Genomic DNA, 21,276 nt, shown 5'->3' on the forward strand with positions numbered 1-21,276 from the left:
CAGAGCAACTTACAAGTGTGCATTGTGTTATTAGTACCAGTAGTCGCCACTGTTGTACAGTAGGTCCAGGACCTAATTGCTCTTGTCTAAGCTTTGTGTCTTTTGGCCAGCGTGTCCTGTTCCCTTCCCATCCCCCAGTGCCTGGTGACTTCCAGTCTGGCCTTAAAGTCACATAGATGTGCCTGCCTCTGCCTTCTGAGTGTTGGGATTAAAGACATGTATCACCACTGCCTAACTTGAATTTTTTTTTCTGACTTTACACTTTTTGTGTTGCTTTTTCAAGTAGCATATACTTGAAAACTGTATCTTTTTTTCTTTTTTTAAAAAGACTTATTTAAATTTTATCTGTATGTATGAGTACCTGTATACATGTATATATACTATATGCATGCTAGTGCCCACAGAGGCCAGATGAAGGAGTGCACCGTAAGTGGAGTTACAGGCATTATGAACTGCCTAGTGTGGGTGCTGGAACTGAACTCAGGACCTCTGCAAGAGCAGTAAGTTCCCTTAACCACTGAGCCATCTCTCCAGCTGCTGTATCTTAGTAACTTTAGTTAACTTATATTTATAATGGTTGTTTAATACCAGTGTATTTTGTTTTCTTTGTCTGCTTGTGCCATTGTGCCTGGCTCTGCTCTGATTTGTGCCTTCTTTTTTGTTTTAAAGGTAGGTGTGTGTGTGTGTGTGTGTGTGTGTATGTATGTATGTATGTATGTATGCATGCTGCAGTGCTCATAGAGGCCAGAGTAAGGTATTAGATTTCCTGGAATGTGGGTGCTGGTCCTCAGCAAGATAGGTGAGTGCTCCTAAGTGCCAGGCCATGGATACTGTGTTTTGTTTTGTTTTTTAAGGAATCCATGCACCCAGGCTGACAATGACCTAGAACTTTAGTTCCTCCTGCCTCCGCCTCCTAAGTGCTGAAATCACAGGTGTGCACATCCATACCTGGCTTTGTAGTTTTGACTGTTTTATGACCTTTTTGAAAGGGTATTTACTGGGTTTTAAAATGATAAGTCCTAAGATTATATTCTGTATTTCTTGTGTCTTAGGGACTATATGTATATCTTTTCTATTACCTTTTTAGAATGCACATCAACCTTTGTTAGCTCCAAATGTTAACCCTAAATGTGCCTCCGTCTGGAGTTAGAGAACATTTAGTCCCTTCCCCACATGACACTAGAGATCTTAGGTCCACCTTGCTTTTCATTTATATGGGACACTTTGATGGTCTCCTAAAGTCCGTTCTTTTCAGGCTCATCGTTATTTTTCTAGCTTCTTACTCTTTGCCCTCAGTCACAACTGCCCTTTGCAGATTCATAGACTCTTTGAAGAGCTTTTTTTCTGTTAGCCTGTCACCCAGAGTCTCAGCAGAAAAATCTGTTTTGTTTATCTCAAAATAGCATTGTTTGGAATAATTCTTTTTCTTCTCCTCCTCTTCTTCCTCCTCCTCTTTCTGCCCTTCCCCCCATGTTGGCCCTGAACTTCCTGCCTTTGCCTCTCAAATACTGCTTAGAGTCATGTGCCACCATGGCCAACCATACTTCAGGAAGGTAGAGCATACGGCATTCTTATATGACAGCTATCTTCTCTTAATGTTTGCGTGTTGCTGGAGATGGAGCCCCAGGCAGGCATACTTCTGAGCTGCACCCCCGTGTGGCTTCGCTGTCATTTTTTAGACTCTTGCTATTTCCATAGCCTATGCTCGCAGGTAACTGCAGTCATTTTTAGTTATTTCCCCATTTCTGGCTGCATTTAAGCACTTCCCATTTTTCTTCAGTTGTTCTAGTGTGTGTTCCCACATACATTTTTCTTTTCTGACTTATTTTTTATGCATTTTGATTTTGTGATTGCCATAAATTTTGGACATTTCACAGCTATTATCTTTTTGGGTATTATTCCCATTCCATTTTCTCTGCTTGCATTTTCAACTTTTACCATAAGTAAGCCCTCAATTTATATTCCTTATCTTTGTCTTTTCTCTTTTTAAAATTTATTTATTTTATGTGTAAGTATTTCGCCTGTATGTATGCGTGTACATCCATGTACATGCTTGGTGTTGTGCAGAGGTCAGAAGAGGGTGTTAGATTCCTTGAAACTGAAGTTATGATTGAGCTACCATGTGGAAATTTGGAACTGAATTTGGGGACTCTGCAAGAACAACAAGTGCTCTTAAGCTTATGTTGGTAAGCCATATTTCTAGCTCCTTATTTTATTTTTTAGGACATGGCCTTGCTATGTAGGCCAGGCTGATCCTGATTTTACGTTCCTGTTGATAATCAAACTCTGGAATTACAGGTGTGAGCTACCATGCTGGGATATGTAATACTTGAGTCACAGTTTCAGGTTATTACCTGAAGTTTATTTCCAGCAAATATTACAGTTTAGTTTCCGGCTTCCTGACCCTGGGCTGTGGCATACTTTGCTGAATGGTCTCCTGAGGCTATGGGCAGAAGCTGCAGCCCAGAAGGTAGTGTTGGTTGTGTTTCTGTTTCTCCCGGTTGTTTGTCTGGGTGTCTGGTGTGTCCCTGGCTGATGACTTTTCATGTAGTATTTAGAATCTTTGGAAGATGCAGAGTCCGTGTTTGAACTTCAGGTGCACAGATGATCTCTCCCCTGCAGCCTACACCTCTAGGGTCTGAGTGGAGACCCTTGCAAGTTCCCCACTTTACTAAGGTCCTTACCTTTCTCTCTTCCCTAAATGGTGACTGAAAACAGTGCCTTGAGATAGTGACGCCTCAAGGAAGCTGCTGCTCTAGGATCAGGCTAACATGCTACTGTTTGGGATGCGTGTATTGCTTTAGCCAGTATATTCCCTTAGGGGTGTGGTTGTTTTCTTCAGACTGTCATGCCTGCTATATTGACAGAAGCAAAAGCTAGTATTTTTTTTTTAAATTCAGAAAAATGTTCATCTTCCTCATCTATAATTTTTCAGCTTTGAAAGTCTGCTCTCTTCTATGGAGATGCAAAATATTTACCTCAACTTGTAGTATAGTGAAAGCTTGACATTTTTATATTGAGTGTATAAGTAGCTATTGTTTTTATAAAAAAAACTGAAGATGGCAGAGTTCAAGGACATTTTAGAAAGATGAAATAAAAGTTGAAAGTGAACTTACTTTTTTTAAAAAAAGAGGTAGGTGTGTGTGTGGGGGTGTGGGTGGGTGTGGGTGTGTGTAGGTGGTTTTGCCTGTATGTATGTATATGTACTATGTGTGTGCAGTGCATGTGGAGACCAGAAGAGGGCACACGATTCCCTGGAACTGGAGTTGCAGATGGTTGTGATCTGCTGTGTGGTGCTGGAACCAAACCCAGGGCCCCTCCAAGAGCTGTGAGTGCTCTAGAGATAGCAGTGAGCCATCTCTAGCCGAGTAACTTATATTTTGAGTGCTGTGTGTTTAATATTTAAATTTTCATTTTAATCCTTACTATACCTTATGAGATAGGAATTACTTCAAGCACGTGAAACAGGGTCAGTGAACCTAAAAGGTTGAGTGACACAATGATCAGCAAAACCAGAATTGGAATTCTTTGTTCTTTCTCGTTATTCATGTACTTTGCCATTAAATCTGAACTTCATTAATCATGACTTTAATGTTAGCTTACTTTGTAGTACTTGACTTACCTAGAAGTAAGTGAGAATCAAGAGAAGAGGAAAGATGGAAGCCATTGCTCCATTTGTTTCTGTCTATTTGAGTAGCAACAGAGAGGAGAAGCCCAGCAGAAAGTATACTACTGCCTTGCTGAGGAATAGAGGCAGCAGGCTGTGTCAAATTAGAAGGAAATTGCATGTGTAGGGTACTAGTGTCCCACTTAACAAAAGGCTGGGGATGCTTTATTTAGGCGAGCCTCACTACTGGGTTTGCAAATGACTATTAAGATTGGACAGCAGAGGCTAGGGATATGACTCAGTAAAGTGCTTGCTCAACATGCACAAAGCCCTGGGTTTAACCCTCAAAAACTCTTTAAAACTGGATGTGGTGGTGGCATATGCCTGTAATCCAGCACTTGGGAAATGGAGGTAGGAGGATCAAGCCCCAGCATGGGTTACATGAGACTGTCCCAGAAAACTCTTGTGAGAGAACACACATATATGTGTATGCGTGCAAGTGCATGCATGCACACAAACACATATGGGGGGAGAGACGGAGAGAAAGGAGGAAGAAAGGGAGAGATGGAGAGGGAGGGAGGGAGAGAGACACAGAGAGAGACTGACTGATCTATCAGTTTAGTAGGAGTAAGGACTCAGAGGCCTTCCAAGTCAGTCCAGCTTTTGGTTCCTGAGAAGATTGGTGAGAGTTCTTCAAGGTTGTTATGTCTTTGGTCAACAAGAACCTGGCAGTGCATCCCCAGAACATGTGTAATACTTGGTGAGTGGCAGTGAGTAGCTGTAACCTCAACACTGGGCAGAAGTGATATAGACGTCCCTGAAGCTTGCTGACCATGTAGTACAGCCCAGGCAGTGAGCTCCAGGTTCAGTGAGAGAGTCTGCCTCACATACTGAAGTGAAAGTGATTGAGGAAGATAACCTGATTTTGATCTCCAGTCTCCACATGCAAAGTACACATGTGCGCATGTACTTGCCTACAACACACACACACACACACACACACACACACACACACACACACACACACACAGGAACATATATAAGCTTAGTAAATGCAGATAAAATTTGAAAAGTAAGTCTAAAGAAGGAGCTGAAATTATAATTTACCATGCAAAGATAATCACTGTTAATAAGTGAGCATTGTATATATTTTACAGCATAGCTGGTATGATTCTAAACAACTCTTTAGTATTCTAATGTATTATAAGCAGGATTTCATGCACATGCTGTGGTTCTAAATACTCTTTGAAGGTTTGTTTCCTGCAGGTCATGTGCACATATCCTTATGCAGGCATAGGCTTATGATGAAAACAAGCATGTACTATCCTATTTCTAAACTGCACCTCAGTGGCTGTTATCTGTGACTCTTAGATGCTGCCTCTGGAATTATGTTGTATTTCTATCGTTTAGATGTGATTAGTTTTTTTTTTTTTTTTTGTTTTGTTTTGTTTTGTTTTGTTATTTTTTGAGATGGGATCTTGTGATGGATCCAAGACTGACCTTGCTCTTTTGGTCCTTGAACCTTAGTCTCCTGAATGTGTACCAGGCCTGACTCCTTATTATTTTTGAGAAATTCTTTTGATTGCTGCTCCTGCCCTATGTTCCTGAATATGTCTAGGATTTTCTTTTCATCCCTGGTGTGAGGAACAGTGAAGCATTGGTCTCTTTTTCATTCATTGTGCAGGATACTTGGAAGTTTGAATTATTTGAGATAGGGTCTTCCTATGTATCCCAGGCTGGCTTTGAACTTATAGCAGTCTTTCTGACAGACTTCCAAATACAAAGATTGCAGGAGTCCATTACTTTACTCAGTTTCAGAGAAGCCTTTTAATTAGGAAACATATATTCTGTTCTGAGAAAAATTTGTATCATTAATTTCATTTAGATTTATTTATTTATCCATGCATTCAATCATTTTGGTTTTTCAAGACAAGTGTTCTCTATATAACAGTCCTGGCTGTCCTGGAACTCTTTCTGTAGACCAGGCTGGCCTTGAATTCACAGAGATCTGCCTGCCTCTGCCTCCTGAGTTCTGGGATTAAAGGCATGTGCCACCACTGTTCGGTTACTTGTTTTTTTTTCTTTCTCTTTTTTTAAACCCCATACTCTCCTATCCTCCCCTGCCCCCCCCCCCCAACCCCTATCTCATTCCCTGTCTTCTTCCCAGGGAGCAGACTTCCATGGGGAGTCTTCAAAGTCTGTCATATCATTTGGAGTAGGGCCTAGGCCTTCCTCCATATGTCAGGGCTGAGGGAGTATCCCTCTATGTGGAAGGGTCTCCCAAAGTCCATTTGTATACTAGGGATAAACACTGATTTACTAACAGAGGCACCATAAGCCCAGTCCTCCTAATTAACACCCATGTTCAGGGGATCTGGATGGTCCTATGCTGCTTTCCCAGCTATCAGGCTGGGGTCCATGAGCTCCCCCTTGTTCAGGTCAGCTGATTTTGTGGGTTTGCTCACCACTCCTTCCTTTCTGCAACTGGATTCCAGGAGTTCAGCTCAGTGTTTAGCTGTGGGTGTCTGCTTCTGCTTCCATCAACTACTAGATGAGGGCTCTAGAATGGCATATAAGGTAGTCATCAATCTCATTATCAGGGAAGGGTATTTAAGGTAGACTCTCCACTATTGCTTAGATTCTTAGTTGGGCTCATCCTTGTAGATCTCTGGACATTGCCCTAGTGCCAGACTTAAATTGTTTTTCTATTACCATTCATAGCCATTATATATGCAGTTGATTTGAAAGTTTACTTAGGATTTTTCCATAGCCAGGGCCTAAGGCTTAAAGTCTGTTCTAAGTTGGTTTTTGTTGTTTTTATTGCAATGCACTGCTTTTCTTTCTTTTTCTTACTGTATATTAGTGTGTGCGTGCATGATGTATGTGGGTGCATGTGCCACAGTGTGAATGTGGGGGTCAGAGAACAACTTTGTAGAGTCAGATCTTTCCTTCTAATTTTACCTGGGTTTTGGGGATAGAATTTTAAGTCGATAGGCTTGTACCAAAAGTGCCTTTAACTGCTGAGCCATCTTGCCAGCCTAAGGTATTATTGAGACAATAGCCTAGCTGGCCTTAAAGTCACTTATGTAGCCATGCTAGCCTTGGACTCCTGATCCTCCTGCCTTCACCTTCTAAGTCATGGGATTAGAGGTATGCACCACCAATCCTGGGTACGGCAGTGTGTCACTCGCTGAAAATGCTGCTCCTTCAGGGTCTCCCAGGGCGTCAGTTCTGACAGAAGCTGAGAACTGTGAGGTGCTCAAGACCCGAAACTACCAAAAGAAAGTTTATTCTGAACACAGGTCAGTGTGAAGTTAGTACAAAAATAGAACCTTGGGGTCAGTATCCTAGGATTCTTTAGACCCTGTCCTAATGAGAATAGCAAAGATGTCAGCCTGGGGAAGCACTAGTGAACAGGTTCAGTCAGTCTCGGTGTGAGAATGGAGGGATGGATTCCTTGTAAGTAGTAATGCTAAATGACAGAATTACTACCAAACGGAGCAGCCACTGCAGGCACCCCAACAACAAGCCGATGTTGGTGACACACACCCTTAATCCCAGCACTCGGGAGGCAGAGGCAGGAGGATCTCAGTGAGTTTGAGGCCAGCTTGGTCTACAGAGCTAGTTCCAGGACAGGTTCCAAAGCAACACAGAGAAACCCTGTCTGGAACCCCCCCCCCAAAAAAAAGAGTTTGTGTGTCTTTTTTTCCCCCCCAGGTGTCATGGCTGCTCAAGTATGATTTCTTCTCTCTGTTTGGGGAGGGTTCTGAGGGCCTTGCAGGGTTGGAGAGTAAGGAGAAAATCTCTCTAAAAGGACAGTGTGAAGATTAGTCTTCATTGTCAACTTCCTGGATGTAGAAACAGACCACCATGCATGTCTGTGTGGCTGTTTAAATGAGGGGCAAAACCTACCCTGTAAATGGACAACATTCCATGGCCTAGAGTCCTGTAGCCAATAAGAGAAAGTGAATTGGGCACTAGCGTTATTTCCATACTTCTTGACTGGATGCGATGTGCCCAGTGCCTCATACTGTAAGGCAGAATAAACTATTCTTTCCTAAGTTTCTTTTCCTCAATGCATATTTGCCACAACATTGAGACAAGTGGCTAATTCAGGGCGGGACTGAAATGAGAATAGATTCAAGGCATTTCATTCTGTAATTGATATCTTCTCTGAAACAGGGTCTCATGTATCCAATGTTATGCTTTTGTCTTTTATTTTTGAGACAGGATCCTACTATGTATGTAGCTTTGGCTGGCTTGGAACTCACTATGTTGATCAGGCTGGCCTTGAACTCCCTAGGGTTGGGATTAGAGGTGTGTGGCACCATGCCTGTTTATAAGGGCCTAAGAATACAACCCTGGGCCTTGTGCATGTCTGACTAGCACTTTTACTAATTGGGCTACATTCCTAGCCCCACCTCTGTCCCAAACATATATCTAATATTTTTAGAAAGGCCTTGAAAGCTTTAAACATTTCAGTTTCTTTTGGTGGATTTTTAAAACAAATCATGAAGATTGGTTAGTGGCTTTAGAGAATTTCTGCTTTGCCTAGAGCAAGTTTACCAGTGTAAAGCATACATACAAAAACCAAACCAAACCAAACCAAACTGAACCAAACCATCCTCCCCCCCCAAAACCCCAAATACCAGTTTAACTTCATATGCCTTACTGCTTCAGTTCTTTATGTAAGTCATCTTTGCTTGTGGAAACTGGATCTGATTATAGCTGCCATGAAGCCTTTCTCTCTCTCTCTCCCTCCCTCTCTCTTTCTTTTTTTCGAGACAGGGTTTCTCTATATTGCTTTGGAACCTGTCCTGGAACTAGCTCTGTAGACCAGGCTGGCCTTGAACTCACAGAGATCCACCTGCCTTTGCCTCCCAAGTGCTGGGACTAAAGGTGTGCACCACCACCGCCGGCTAGACCTGTCTCTTGAGGCCATTTCTCTTTTTTCTTCTCTGTAACTTCTTAGTTCCTGTAGCACAATGCAGATGTTGTTGAAATATTTCAGGAGACTTCATAAGTCAGAGGAAAAATCAAAAGGAAGGATTGAGAGCAGCATGCAATGAGATAATTATTTGTACCCTAATACATATTTATTTTATATGTATGTATGTATGTATGTATGTATGTATGTATGTATGTATGTACATGTTTGTGTGCATGCATGGGTACATGTACATGTGTGTTCATGTAGGTGTAGAGGTGATGTCTTCCTCAGTTATTCTCCACTCTAGTTTTAGAGACAGGGCCTCTTACGGAACCTGGAATTAGCTAAGTTGGCTAGACTGTCTGGCCAGCAAGCCCTGGAATTCCCCTGTCACAGCTCTGTATCCCCAGCACTGTGATTTTAGGAGTGTTTAGTTAGGGTTTCTATTGCTGTGCAGAGACACCATGACCACAGCAATTCTTACAAAGGAAAACATTTAATTGGGTGAGTCACAGTTCAGTCATTGTCATCGTGGTGGGACATGGTGGCATGCAGGCAGACATGGTGTTGGAGAGGTGGCTGAGAGTTCTACACCTTGTTCAGGCAGCAGGAAGTAAACTAAGTCACTGTATGTGGCTTGAGCAAATATAAGATCTCAAACTCACCTCCACAGTATCATACTTCCTCCAGCAAGGCTGTATCTACTCCAACAAAGCCATACCTTCTAATAGTGTCACTCCCTATGAGCTTATGGAGGCAGTTATATTCAAACTGCCACAAGGAGTGTACTACTAAACCTGGCTTTCAGGTGGGTTCTGGAGATCCCAATTGGGGTCCTTGTGCTTATGTGACAAGCACTTCACTCACTATGCCATGTTCCCAGCCCTGATAGTCTTTTGTTAAGTATTTTAGTGTACAAAGCAATAGGTTTCATTATATTTTCATATATTTGTATACCGTATTTTTCCTTAATCCATCCCACTACCCTCTTGCTCTCTTTCCTGTATCTGCTGGTGTATTTTTTCATATGGCATTTGTTTTGCTTTAGCTTTACTCTTCTAGCAGGGTACTAAGCACACCTGAGCCTCTGAATTCAGATTAGCTACGGCAGGGTCAATATAGTCTGGCCACAGACAAATGCTGTGTCTTTAACTCCTGTCTTTTCCCTACCATACAGGATACTCTTCATGTATGTGTAGATTAAAATTTAAATCTGTATCTGAAGAGTTCATAGTTGACATATGGGCATGTTACCTACAGGAATGTGGCCTTCCCCACCTTCCCCAACAGGAAGTCCTATCTATTACAGTAGATTTCATACATACAGTATTCCAGTATTTATTTGAGCTAATCTTGTGGTGGGTGGGTTGTGACTCTGTTAGAGTTTTGTCCTCTCTTCATCTTCACACTGGGGATTGAATTTAGGGTCTTATACACAATGGACAAGAAGCTACTACTGACTTATAGCCATCTTTTAGTTTGTGATAGAATCTTACTAAGTTGCCAATGCTGACCTTGAGTTCAGTGTGGAGTCCAGATAGCCCTTGAACTTGGGATCCTATTGCCTCAGTCATCCATGAAACTAGGATTACAGGTCCTCTCTACCATGCCTAGCCTTATAGGCTTTTTATGAAAAGGCTGTTTGTATTATATTTATGTACATCTTATGACTTTTATAAAAAATGCTAAGTGACATATAACCAAAACCAATGAATTAGACCTTGTAGCCTGGGCTCTAATCTGATCTGGTGAAACTGTTTTATTTATATTCTATTATTTAAAATTACATATTTATTTTTAAGCACATGGATATTTTGCCTGCATGTGTACCACCTGCATGCCTGAAATAACAGTCAGTGTTCTTAGTTGCTGAGCCATCTCTTTAGCCTCAAGTGGTTTATTTTATTTGTCTATTTATTTTATTTTATTTTTTTTTTGGTCTGTTTTATTCATGTTTTTATTTTTTATTTTTTTGTGGTGCTAAGGATTGAACATAGAGCCTTTAATATGCTAGGTAAGTTTTCTCCCATTAGGCTATATTTTTACCCCTATCTTATTTGTTTTAGTAAGTGAATATTATGTAATTAATCTGTAATTGTATAATTTAGTTAACATGTCAATTTTCTCTAAATTAGTCTATTTTTTAGGTATGTTCTAATTGAAATCTAGCTGAAATGTATTATTTTACTGAGTTTCTTTAAATGGCTGTAACATTTTTACCTAAATATTTTTCTTTGTCATATATTGCTTCATTTAATATGATGTAGAGACAGTAAAAATCCAATATTATCTATTTTATTTAATCTTTAAAATTTTGTGTGTGTGTGTGTATCTATGTGTGTGTGCATACCCATGGAAGTCAGAAGAGGGCATCAAATCCCCTGAAACTAGAGTTACAGATGGTTGTGAGCCATCACATAAATGCTGGGAACTAAACTCAGGTCCTCTGCAAGAGCAGCAAGTGCCTTGAGCCATCTCTCTGGCTCCAATATAGATATTCTTAAACAGGATATTATTTTACTTAGTTAAATCTGTTTTCATAACTTTTCTTTGGGTTTATTTCTTTTATATACTGAACATTTCTTCTTTAAGGATTTAAAATTGTGGGGCTGATGACATAGTTCAGTGGCAGAGCGCTTACCTAGCATTCATACACCCTTGCTTTAGCCCTCAGATCTATGGGGGTAAAAATAACTAAGATAAAACAAACAAACAAAAAATCCCACAACCATCATGTACTAAAGTACTCTAAATGATTTGATATTGTTAGTTAAGATGAACTGGTATTTTCTTTCTTTTCACTTAAGTATCATGTTTCTTTCCAGAGTGAAAAGCTTTTGTTATATGATACAGTCCAGAGTGAGCTTGAGGAGAAGATAAGAAGGCTTGAGGAGGACAGGCACAGCATCGACATTACCTCAGGTCAGGGCCATGGTGTGATGGTGGTGTTTCATAAAGCTGCAGTCTTCTCGTGCTAATGCTATATGTAAATACCGTGTCCTAGCCAGAGGGGACAGGGGAGGAGACTTCTCAAGAATGATCAGGCACAGGTTGTCTAGAAAGATGTAAAAGTACAGCATAGGAAAAGGGACAGAACAGAAGTATTATAGGAGCTACCATGTATACTGGAAGACAGTCCCGTGTTCTTCCAGGCCAGTGGATTTGCCTAGGAGAAAGTAAACACCACCCTGGTTATTAGATCAGGGCAGTGTGAAATGTGGCCATTTCAGGGTGATGATAGAGAAGTTTTCTATTGTGCACTGATAGATGTTTTACTAGGTTGTCCCACAATTCTTGAGTATGTCTTGCTTTTGTGGTTTGCATTTGGGGCAGATTTGATGAGATCAGCGTGGGTGTTCTCTTGCTTGTGAGTTGGGTGTCTGTGGACAGTTGCTTAGTTTTTCTAAGTCGATGTCCTTGTCTGGGAAAGTGAAGTTAAAAAAACAAGTACCTCAGGGCTGGCAAGGTGGCTCAGTGGGTAAAGGTGATTACCCCCAAGGCTGGCAACCTGAATTTTGATACCTAGCACCATGTGGTGGAAAGAGAGCCCACTCTCACATGTTGCCTCCACATGTGTGCTGTGGTGTGCAAGTATGCATACATACACAACACATTTGATGAATAAACAGATACATGTAAAAAAGGAAACAAACTACTTCTGTATAGTTTCCTTGGAGTTTTGTACAGTTTTGTACATACGTTAAGCAGTAAACATGAAATTATGTACTGTTCTTTCTTCCTGTGGCCACCAGAAATCAGCTCACACTTTGATTTGTTTGTAGAACTGTGGAATGATGAACTTCAGTCAAGAAAAAAGAGGAAGGATCCTTTCAGCCCCGACAAAAAGAAGCCAGTTGTTGTTTCAGATATCCTTTCCCACAGTTTCTGGGTTTTCACATTGTGCCTGCCTTCGTGACTTCAGCACACACCGATCTTACTTGGACTGTCCCGGAACAAGCACGTGGTGACTTACAAAATGACTGAAGCCAGAGAGAGACTTGCCTTAGAGCGGGACACACACACACACACACACACACACACACACACACAACTCCAGTGAGGGGGAACAGCTGTTTATAATGCAGTGTGATTAGTTTTTATGGGGGCTTTTTGTTTTTGAGACAAGGTCTTATATGTAGCCCAGGCTGGCCTTGAACCCATAGTCTTCTTGCATCAGTTCAGAGTGCTGGAATTGCAGATGTATACACCACATTGGGAAGTATGTGATATTCTCACTGCTGAGTTGGCCTTGACCTCTCAACGTCCATATATAGTTTACATGCTGCAGGATCTTGATATTCTTGAGGACTGGACAACAATTAGGAAGGTATGATTAATGAATGGTGCAAGAGTTTACCTTTTAAGAGTTTGTTCACTATAGGAAAATATAATTATTGTAAATATACTTTTCTTTGCAATAGCTATAGAATATTTTAAGAATTAGAGACATGTTTGTAACTTGTATTTTTCCTGTGATAAAGTGATTAGTAATTTATAAAATAATATGGAATTGCATATGTTTAGTTTTCCCTAGAGTATTTGTGTTTAGAGCTTTGTCTGTTTCTGTCCTATAGGAGGTACCCAGTAAATATTTGTTAAATGAAAACATTAAAATTTAAGTGTCTTATATTCTATTAATAACTATCAAGGCATGAATGGACTCTGATGCTTGTTTAAGAATGGAACTATGTATCTTGCCATCTTTTTACTTATTTCTATTACCATTTTTACCTTTTAGTTTGCTCAGACTGCCCTAGAATTCACTTTGAACTTGTGAGCCTCCTGTCTTGGCCTTCTTGGGATCTGGATTATAAGCTTGTGTCACCAGACCTGACTTGACTTGAGGCTTGCTTTCCTTATTAAAATGAAAATTTCAATTTTTATAAATTATCCAGAGAAAATCAGCTGTTAATAATACATATGGGAGAAGGTGTTCTCTGTGGTTTTAAAGACCTTCAGTCCGGAGTTGGGCATGTGTCTCAGTTCTAGCACGCTTGCCTAGTGTGCTTGCCTAGCATGCACGATGCCTTGGGTTCTTCCCCCAGCACCAGAAGAAAATGAGAGCAGCTAGTGTTTACATTTTATTCTGTTATTGAACTAACCAAGAATGCTGTGTATATTATAGATAGCAAAATGCATTTTCAGTCTGAACTTAGATTTCTCTTCACTTCCCCTTTTTTTTTTTTTTTTTTAGGCAATGGCTACATTGGGTCCCCACCGAGTTAAAACAGAACGTAAGTCATGAGTTGTGACATCCTCTCTGTGGAGAGCTGTTGAATTTGAGTGGTTAAATGCCCTGTGTATTGAGGAGCTACACAGCACTGCTTCCATGAATCAGCAAACTCTGTAACTGAACTTACAAGGAACTCTAGAGTCTCCTGCTTCATGAAAAAGCTTGAGAGTTTCCAATGCTGTGCATTCTTTCATTATTAAGCCATATCATTCTTATTGATAACAGAGCTGTAATTCAAGATGCATTTATCCAGGGTTTTTATTTTATTTTATTTTGTATTTATTTTTATTTTCTTTTAATTAGCCCATTACTTCTTTAGGTGAAGTATTTATTTGGAACTCATGAATTGGTTCCAGGGAGTCCAGATTCTCTGGAGTTGTCTACTAAATTTCTTTCAGCAGAGACTAGAATTCTGACAGTGGAGTACTGAGAGATTTATCTGCCACTGAGATTTACATGTTGTGTTTTGAGACAGGGCTTTGCTGGCCTGGAAATTACAGTTTGTTTGCCTCTGTCTCCTGAGTGCTAGTTCTAGGATTATATATGCTTTCGTTGTTGTTTTCAACTCTAAGACAGCTGCCAAAGTTGTGATGAACATTGGTGTCTATTTCTGCTTTTTTTATTTTTGTAGATTTTTGTAATCCTTTAAAGGGTTATCTTTTTTAAAAGCATGTTTTAAAATAGTAAGGAAAAGAATTTGTTTCATTTCAAAAGTATCTCTAGAGATATTTATCTTTAAGAAAGTTTACTAATGATTATTTTAAACTTTATTTCATATTAGTAAATTGTAGCAGTGCTGTATCTATGTACTGCCTTTGACTAGAGGGGACAGATACCTGAATCTCTGGAATGAATTTTGGGTCTTTTATTTTTCTTGGTGTGGTGTGGTGTGTGTATGTGTGTGTGTGTGTGTGTTATATGTGTGTGTATGCATGTTCACATGTGTATGGGTATGTGTATGGGCACATGAGTGTGTATATGCAGAGGCTAGAGATTTATCCTTGATGGTTCTCTGTTTAATTTATTTATGTATGATATCTTGTTAAGTAGAATTCTGATTCTAGCAAGTCTAGCAGCCCTGAATACCCTGAGGAGCCCCTGTCTCTGCTACTCTGGCCTGGGATTACAGTACAGGTGCTGCTGTGCCCGCCTGGCTTTTATATGGGTTCTGGTCTTCACACTTGTGCAGCAAGTGAGCCATCTTCCCAGTCCCCAATCGAATGGCTCTCTTCTAGCTTGTTTGTAGCTTGATGTTCTACTACTTTTACTCACAACATTTACCTCCACATGTACATTTAAGAGTGATAAATTCCACAGCTCTTTTTAAAGAAAGTTTGTTGTTGATGTTCATGTGGGGTGTGTTTGTGTGTGTGATCACATGCATTCCATGACACACATATGAAGATCAGAGGACAACTTTTAGGAGTTGGTTCCTTCTTTCCACTGGGGGTTTTGAGAATCAAGCATCAAGCTCAGGTCATCAGTCTTGCACAGCATGTGCATGCTGAGCCATCTCACTGGCCCCGTTGATACTTTTAAATTAACTGTCTGTTTCTTTATCTGTCTACTGACCAGAGTATAAGCTTTACAAAGCCTGGCACCATATCTCTTTATTTATTTGATCTTTCCTTAGCACCCAGTGCAGTTCCTTGTGTATAGGATGGGCTCAGACATGTAATCAAAGAATGACTAAAAAACAAGTGCATACATATATACTTATTCATTGCCTTCTACATACCAGAGACTATTTTAGGTTCTTGAAGAGAGACAATGGGAAAGAAGTAAATTTGGAGGTGGAATACTGTGTGTGTAAGTGAGTTAGTACCAGTTAATGATGCCATGATGAAGTCTATGTGAAGTTGTGATGATGATTTTCTGAGAGGTGACAGCTGAATGATGAAGGTGCAGCTACTTCGTGATGTGATTCTGATCACATGTTTACATAGGAACATGTTTTCCCTGCAATAGTTTTCCTACTAATGCAGAACCATTTCTGAGGGTTGGAAATGCAAGTTCTGCTTAGGATAATTAGAAATTCTGGAGACCTCTCATACTTTAGATTTTGCTTCTTCCCAGATATGATAATGCCTTCTAGGGAAGGAGATTTGAAAAGTCATTTTCATGACAACACATGTGTTTTTGAGCTCCATAAAACTGGTGTTAGTGGCTAGTCTTTCATATGCCTGCTCACTTTCCTAACTCTTCTTCACTGGTCATTGCCTACCTTTGTTCCTGTTAGACAGTGAACTCTAAAGGAAGAGAAGCTCTTGTTTCTATTACATGTTAGATTTGCTTTTCACACACGTATGTACATGGATTGCTGTTGTCTTTTAAAGTTTGTACAGTGTCTTATTTATATAACAGCTATTTAACTGATCCCTTTAGCACCTGTGAAGCTGGAAAAACATCTGCATAGTGCTAGATCTGAAGAGGGAAGACTGTATTATGATGGTGAATGGTATATACGTGGACAAACAATATGTATTGATAAAAAAGATGAATGTCCTACAAGGTAAGAAGTTTCCTCTCATTTTATTGTTGCTGAGAATTGCTGTTTACACCTGTTGTCAGTCAACATTTGCAGCCTCTGTAGGATACTTTTCATGTGTACTAATGAGTTCCTTTGGATCCTTTTTACTTGAGTAAAATTCAATCATGTGTGCATAATTGTTAGTACTTATACATTGGACTTCCTGTTAGAGCTGAACACAGCATTAACATAGTGGTGTGCTTGGAATTATTTATCCACAAAGTGATCCTATTTGTTCATTCTTACAGTGTAATTAATTGTTACAATCCTAATATAATGACTTTCAAACCAGACTATTATGAATTCTTGGTGGGCCTATTAATTCTTAACTCTTTTGGTTCCGTAGTTTTCCAGATTAAAAAAACATATCAGCTGGCAATGCAGCTTAGTTGTTAGAGTGCATGTTAGGGTGCACATAGCTTTGGTTTTAGTCTCTAGCACTACTTGAACTGGGCAGGTGGAGAGCCTGTAATCTCTTTACTAGAGAGATCAGGAAGATCAGTAGGTCAAGGCCAGGCTTAGCTGGGTTCTTTGCAGATACCACGGCCAGCAGAGTAACAATCCATGCGAACAAAAAGAAAATCCAGTTCATTAGGACTCAGTAGCCAGTGTTGGTTCAAACTTCTAGAGTCTTGACACTAAGAAGTTTGTTTTAGGCATATTTAAATACAGTACATTTGGGAAAATGTTTCCTGGTGTAGCACAGTCCTTTGTGCACAAGGAGGCAAAATTACTCTTCTCAAAGTACATGTCAACCCCAAGATAGGTTCTAGGGGTACTAGAGGTTCTAGAGGGCCTGGGAAGAATCTGGTGTTGTCTTGGTCATATAGATAGCACAGAGGTCATCTAGACTCTTAGCCATCTCTGGTCCTGTGTGTAGGAGCCTCAGAAAGCTCCTGGCCATACAGATAACCCAAGGATCACCTAGTCTATTAGCCACCTCCATTCCCAGCCTTCTGGGTGGAAAACTTTGTGTTTAGCGTTCCTTTTATCTGTGAGTACAAGGACCTTTGTGCTCTTAACTGTTGCTACATAGAGTTAGAGGGCAACCTGGGATACAGGATACTCTATTTCAGACCAAAAAAGTATTAGTTAAGGCAGGAAAGAAATGGAAAATTAATGAGAACTTTAAGACTGCTTAGTGGGGCTGGAGAGAACACCTGAGAACAGCTTTCCTAGGAGACCCTTGGTTCCATCACCACAGCTGTCAGTTAACTCCAGCTCAAAGGGATCAAACTCCCTCTTTTGGCTCTGTGAGCACTGCACACAGAATGTGTACTGTGTAGCTAAAATATTCATATGCATAAAAAACAAAAATAAACCATTAAAAAAGAGCACTTTGTAATTAAAATATAACTTGAAAACTAGAAATTACTTTTTAAATGTTAATCTAGTTTTAAAGTTAATATTAATTATTCATGCAACCTGTAAGTTATATTGCTGTGGTCCTTTTAAAAATATTAATGAATAATTGCTTTCATCCTTTAGGGTTATATTCTCATAGTATCAGCTTTCTAAGTGAGAAACACCCTTTTCTAGATAAGAACATTTGAGTTTAATTTGATTTCTTATTTTGAAAGCTTAATTGGATTATGGTTTCATATGTAAATTTTTGGATTTCAAGAACATGCGTAACAAATTTTCTCATTGAAGTTCATTAGCTATTATAATACCAATTTTATTTGACACTCCAGTATTCTCTTGTTTTATTTATTTTATTACTTCTTAGTATTAAAGTGATTAAAAAGAGATAGTGAAAGACAAATCTTTTGAAAATAGACTTTCAATATCTTTTCTGTGTAAAGATTAGTAGAGCTGAAAGGAATCAGTACAACAGATGGTCTAACACTGGGAATTTACAGATTAGTATTTAAAAGATTTCCCATTGACAGTAATAGAGGCTCTAATACTACCTGAATAATGCTTTCAATCTGCTGTCCTTTTGGAGGATGGAGTGAGGATTGCTGTGCTTTGGGACAGCTTGTGACTTACTTAACCGGGGGAAGCGTGCCCCAGGGCATTTCTGCAGTTGCACAGTGCTGTGGAGCACACTTACACACTAGACAGCATAGGGCGGTCACTTAATGCAGCCACTGATGCCTTCAAGACATGGGGTAAACCTGAGTCAGCAGATGCTTTACAGCAAACTTTTATTTTACTTTTTAAAACATTGGAAAGGGATATATGCTAAAATTGTAACAAAATCTAACAAAGGTCGGGGGATGTAGCTCTGTGGTTGGGAGCGTGTCTACTCTGCACAGGGTGCAGGTGTCAGTCTTCAGCACTGGGGAAGACTGTTGGTGTAGTAAGTATATAGGCAGGTAACAGGGTGTACATCATCTTTGTCAAGTGTGAGGCACTGTGTACAATTGTATATGCTCTGCTTTCATGTGGTTGATGACACAGTGGGTTTCTGTGAACCACTGTCATCACACACATATGAAGAACACATTCTGCTGTAATATTTTCACAGTGCATCCTCACTAAGAACTTTTTAGCTACTGTTGTATGTGCAGTCTGTTGTTAATCAAAATGTTACATACTATATGGCTTAGTTCTAGTAGAAAGAGAAGTTTACCAATTTCATTAAAAAGTAAGTTGCACAACATATCAAATGTTGATGATTATCATGGTATTTTCTACTCCATGCCCTGATGATAGTGCAATGTCTGGTAAATATCAGTTTTATACCTGAGCCTTCTGAGCCTGTTGTAGCTTGTAAAGTATGGAATCTTGTTTTTGAGCTAGTAAAATAAAATGTGGTTAGTAAAAGCCAGATGGAGGCAGAAGAAATGCAAATTCAAGGCCTACCTGGGCTATATATGTGAAGGCACATCTTTTAAAAAAACAGAAAGAAAGAAAAAGACAAGAGAAATAAACCCCCATTATAATAAAATAAATGAAATGAAACACATTGTAATTCATTCATATTTTTTTTTCTTTTTTAGTGCTGTAATTACAACAATTAACCATGATGAAGTTTGGTTTAAGAGGCCTGATGGAAGCAAATCTAAGCTTTACATTTCACAGCTACAGAAAGGAAAATACTCAATTAAACATTCGTAATCACAATTTAAGTGTTATCCAAATCTACCTTATTAGTGTTACCAAGTGTAATGTGCCATGGGAGGCAAGAAAATGTATTCAGCAGCGTAATATCTTCATCCAGTCAGGAGAGAATGTGTCTTTTAGGTAGTACTCCATATTGGTAAGTCATTAAGAAGAATAGTGATAAAATTTGATCATGACCATCACATTTATTTGGCTCTTAGGTCCAGTGGCCAATAGGTATATTTGGTAGGTATTTTTTTTTTCTGTTTTGTTTCATTTTGTATTTTAATTATGTGAGTGTGGCTCATCTTTTAGTGAACTACAAACTACAGTTACCTGCAATTTCACACCTTTGTCACTCATTGTGTTTGTAAATAAGACTGATGAAATATTTCCTATACATGATTTGTATTAGTGCATTAGTTTAAATCAGAATTGAAATTTATACATATGTCTGTGAGTATGTATATATGATGTCATCAGCTTAGAACTGGCGGCCCAACTGTACAATCTTGTTTTACCCCAAATTAAACTGTTGGGTTTGAGAAGTAAAGGGAGCACTTTTATAGACTGGATTTCCTTGTCTTCTTGATGGTGGCCTCTTTTCCAGATAATATTTGAGGTTTATTAGTAGCTTTGTATCACATGGGAACACACTGCTGCCTGTGTTTATTGGAGCTTTTGGAGGGCAGGTGTCCCCACATGGTTTTGATAATGCCCAATGGCAGTGTGAGCAGTGGGTGGCAGCATTGTGGTGCTTTCTGCACTTCTAAACTTTTGAAGATTTTAGTAAGCATTTCCCAGAGGCAAAACTAGATCCTTATTCTAATTTTATTGCTAGGATAAAATAGATGTGGGTATTTCCTTTGAATCTATCGGACCCCCCCCATTAGCATTATTTTTTTAATCTTCCATGTTTTTACACTTTAAGGCCATTTCATGCAATTTAGGAAATATTGGCCTCCCTTTCCTTAGAACATTTCAAAATTAACTTCCAAAGCCTCTGGAACCGTGTAAAAATCTGAAGCCCACAATCTGGCAGCATGGTTGGCTATATATATTTAGGGTACAACCAAATCAAGTATTCAGTGGTCTCATGCACTTTAATTTCTGTTACAATGGTATTTAAGAGGATGAGGAGGATTCACTTGTTAACACTTGGTGAAGGAGTCTCTGCATGATTCCGTTAGTTCCTTGTGATTTTACCTCTGCAGATAAACTACGCAGGTCACTACTTCACAGTTGCCAAATTGTAACCCGTTTGACTTTTTCAGTATCAGCAACATTGTGCTGCTCTACTCTGTTTCTGACCAACCTTAGCGGCTGTATGTACTGTTGCAATCCAGAAGCATTTGACAGTACCTATGTATATATATATATGATGTTTGATAAACATTTTTAATGAGATTTGTATTTTTAAATTTAGTATGTAATAAAAAGAAGTGAGTGTCATTTGTGGTACTGCGTGTTATTTACTCATGTTTAGTTTTTTTCCCTGTCCACTTCCTGGTGGAGTTGAGCCAGTTGACATTAGTAGATCCACAGTACTGTAAAGCAGCTACTTGACTGCCCACACTTGTGCCTCTATGGGGGCATGCATAGGTGTTCAAGAACCTAAATTATACATAACTAAATATATGCATGCAGGTGAGTTATACCTTTTTGGAATTCTAACCAGAAAAAAAAAATTATAGACTTGTTTCTCATGCTTACTGTGAACACTTTAATTTCTGATCATGCTTACTATTCCATCATCATACTAAGACTGAGGTAAGCATATGCTTGTCAGTGATATGAATACTATAAGAATTTTATTACAGGCAGTTTTCCATTAGTCTTTTAGTTGTAAGACTTAATTTTGGAGAATCATTGGGAACCCTGTGATGTACCAGCTGCTGCCATTGCAGCAGAAACGATCAGTTTCT

At 39.4% G+C, this 21,276-nt stretch overlaps 1 protein-coding gene across 1 annotated transcript in view; it reads left to right on the forward strand.

Moving 5' to 3' along the window:
- Brms1l (BRMS1 like transcriptional repressor) overlaps positions 1-20,803 on the forward strand; it is a 35,779-nt gene extending 14,976 nt beyond the window's left edge. Inside the window, exons 5-10 of the mRNA XM_051195878.1 lie at positions 11,363-11,459; positions 12,320-12,403; positions 12,800-12,864; positions 13,732-13,771; positions 16,156-16,282; positions 19,249-20,803. Of these exons, the coding sequence (XP_051051835.1) occupies positions 11,363-11,459; positions 12,320-12,403; positions 12,800-12,864; positions 13,732-13,771; positions 16,156-16,282; positions 19,249-19,366 (531 nt within the window). The 3' untranslated portion in view covers positions 19,367-20,803. The remainder of the gene's footprint in view (positions 1-11,362; positions 11,460-12,319; positions 12,404-12,799; positions 12,865-13,731; positions 13,772-16,155; positions 16,283-19,248) is intronic.
- Positions 20,804-21,276: the final 473 nt, after the last annotated feature.

The sequence above is a fragment of the Phodopus roborovskii genome, unplaced genomic scaffold (genome assembly GCF_943737965.1).
Source record: "Phodopus roborovskii unplaced genomic scaffold, PHOROB, whole genome shotgun sequence".
NCBI classification, from domain to species: Eukaryota; Metazoa; Chordata; class Mammalia; order Rodentia; family Cricetidae; genus Phodopus; species Phodopus roborovskii.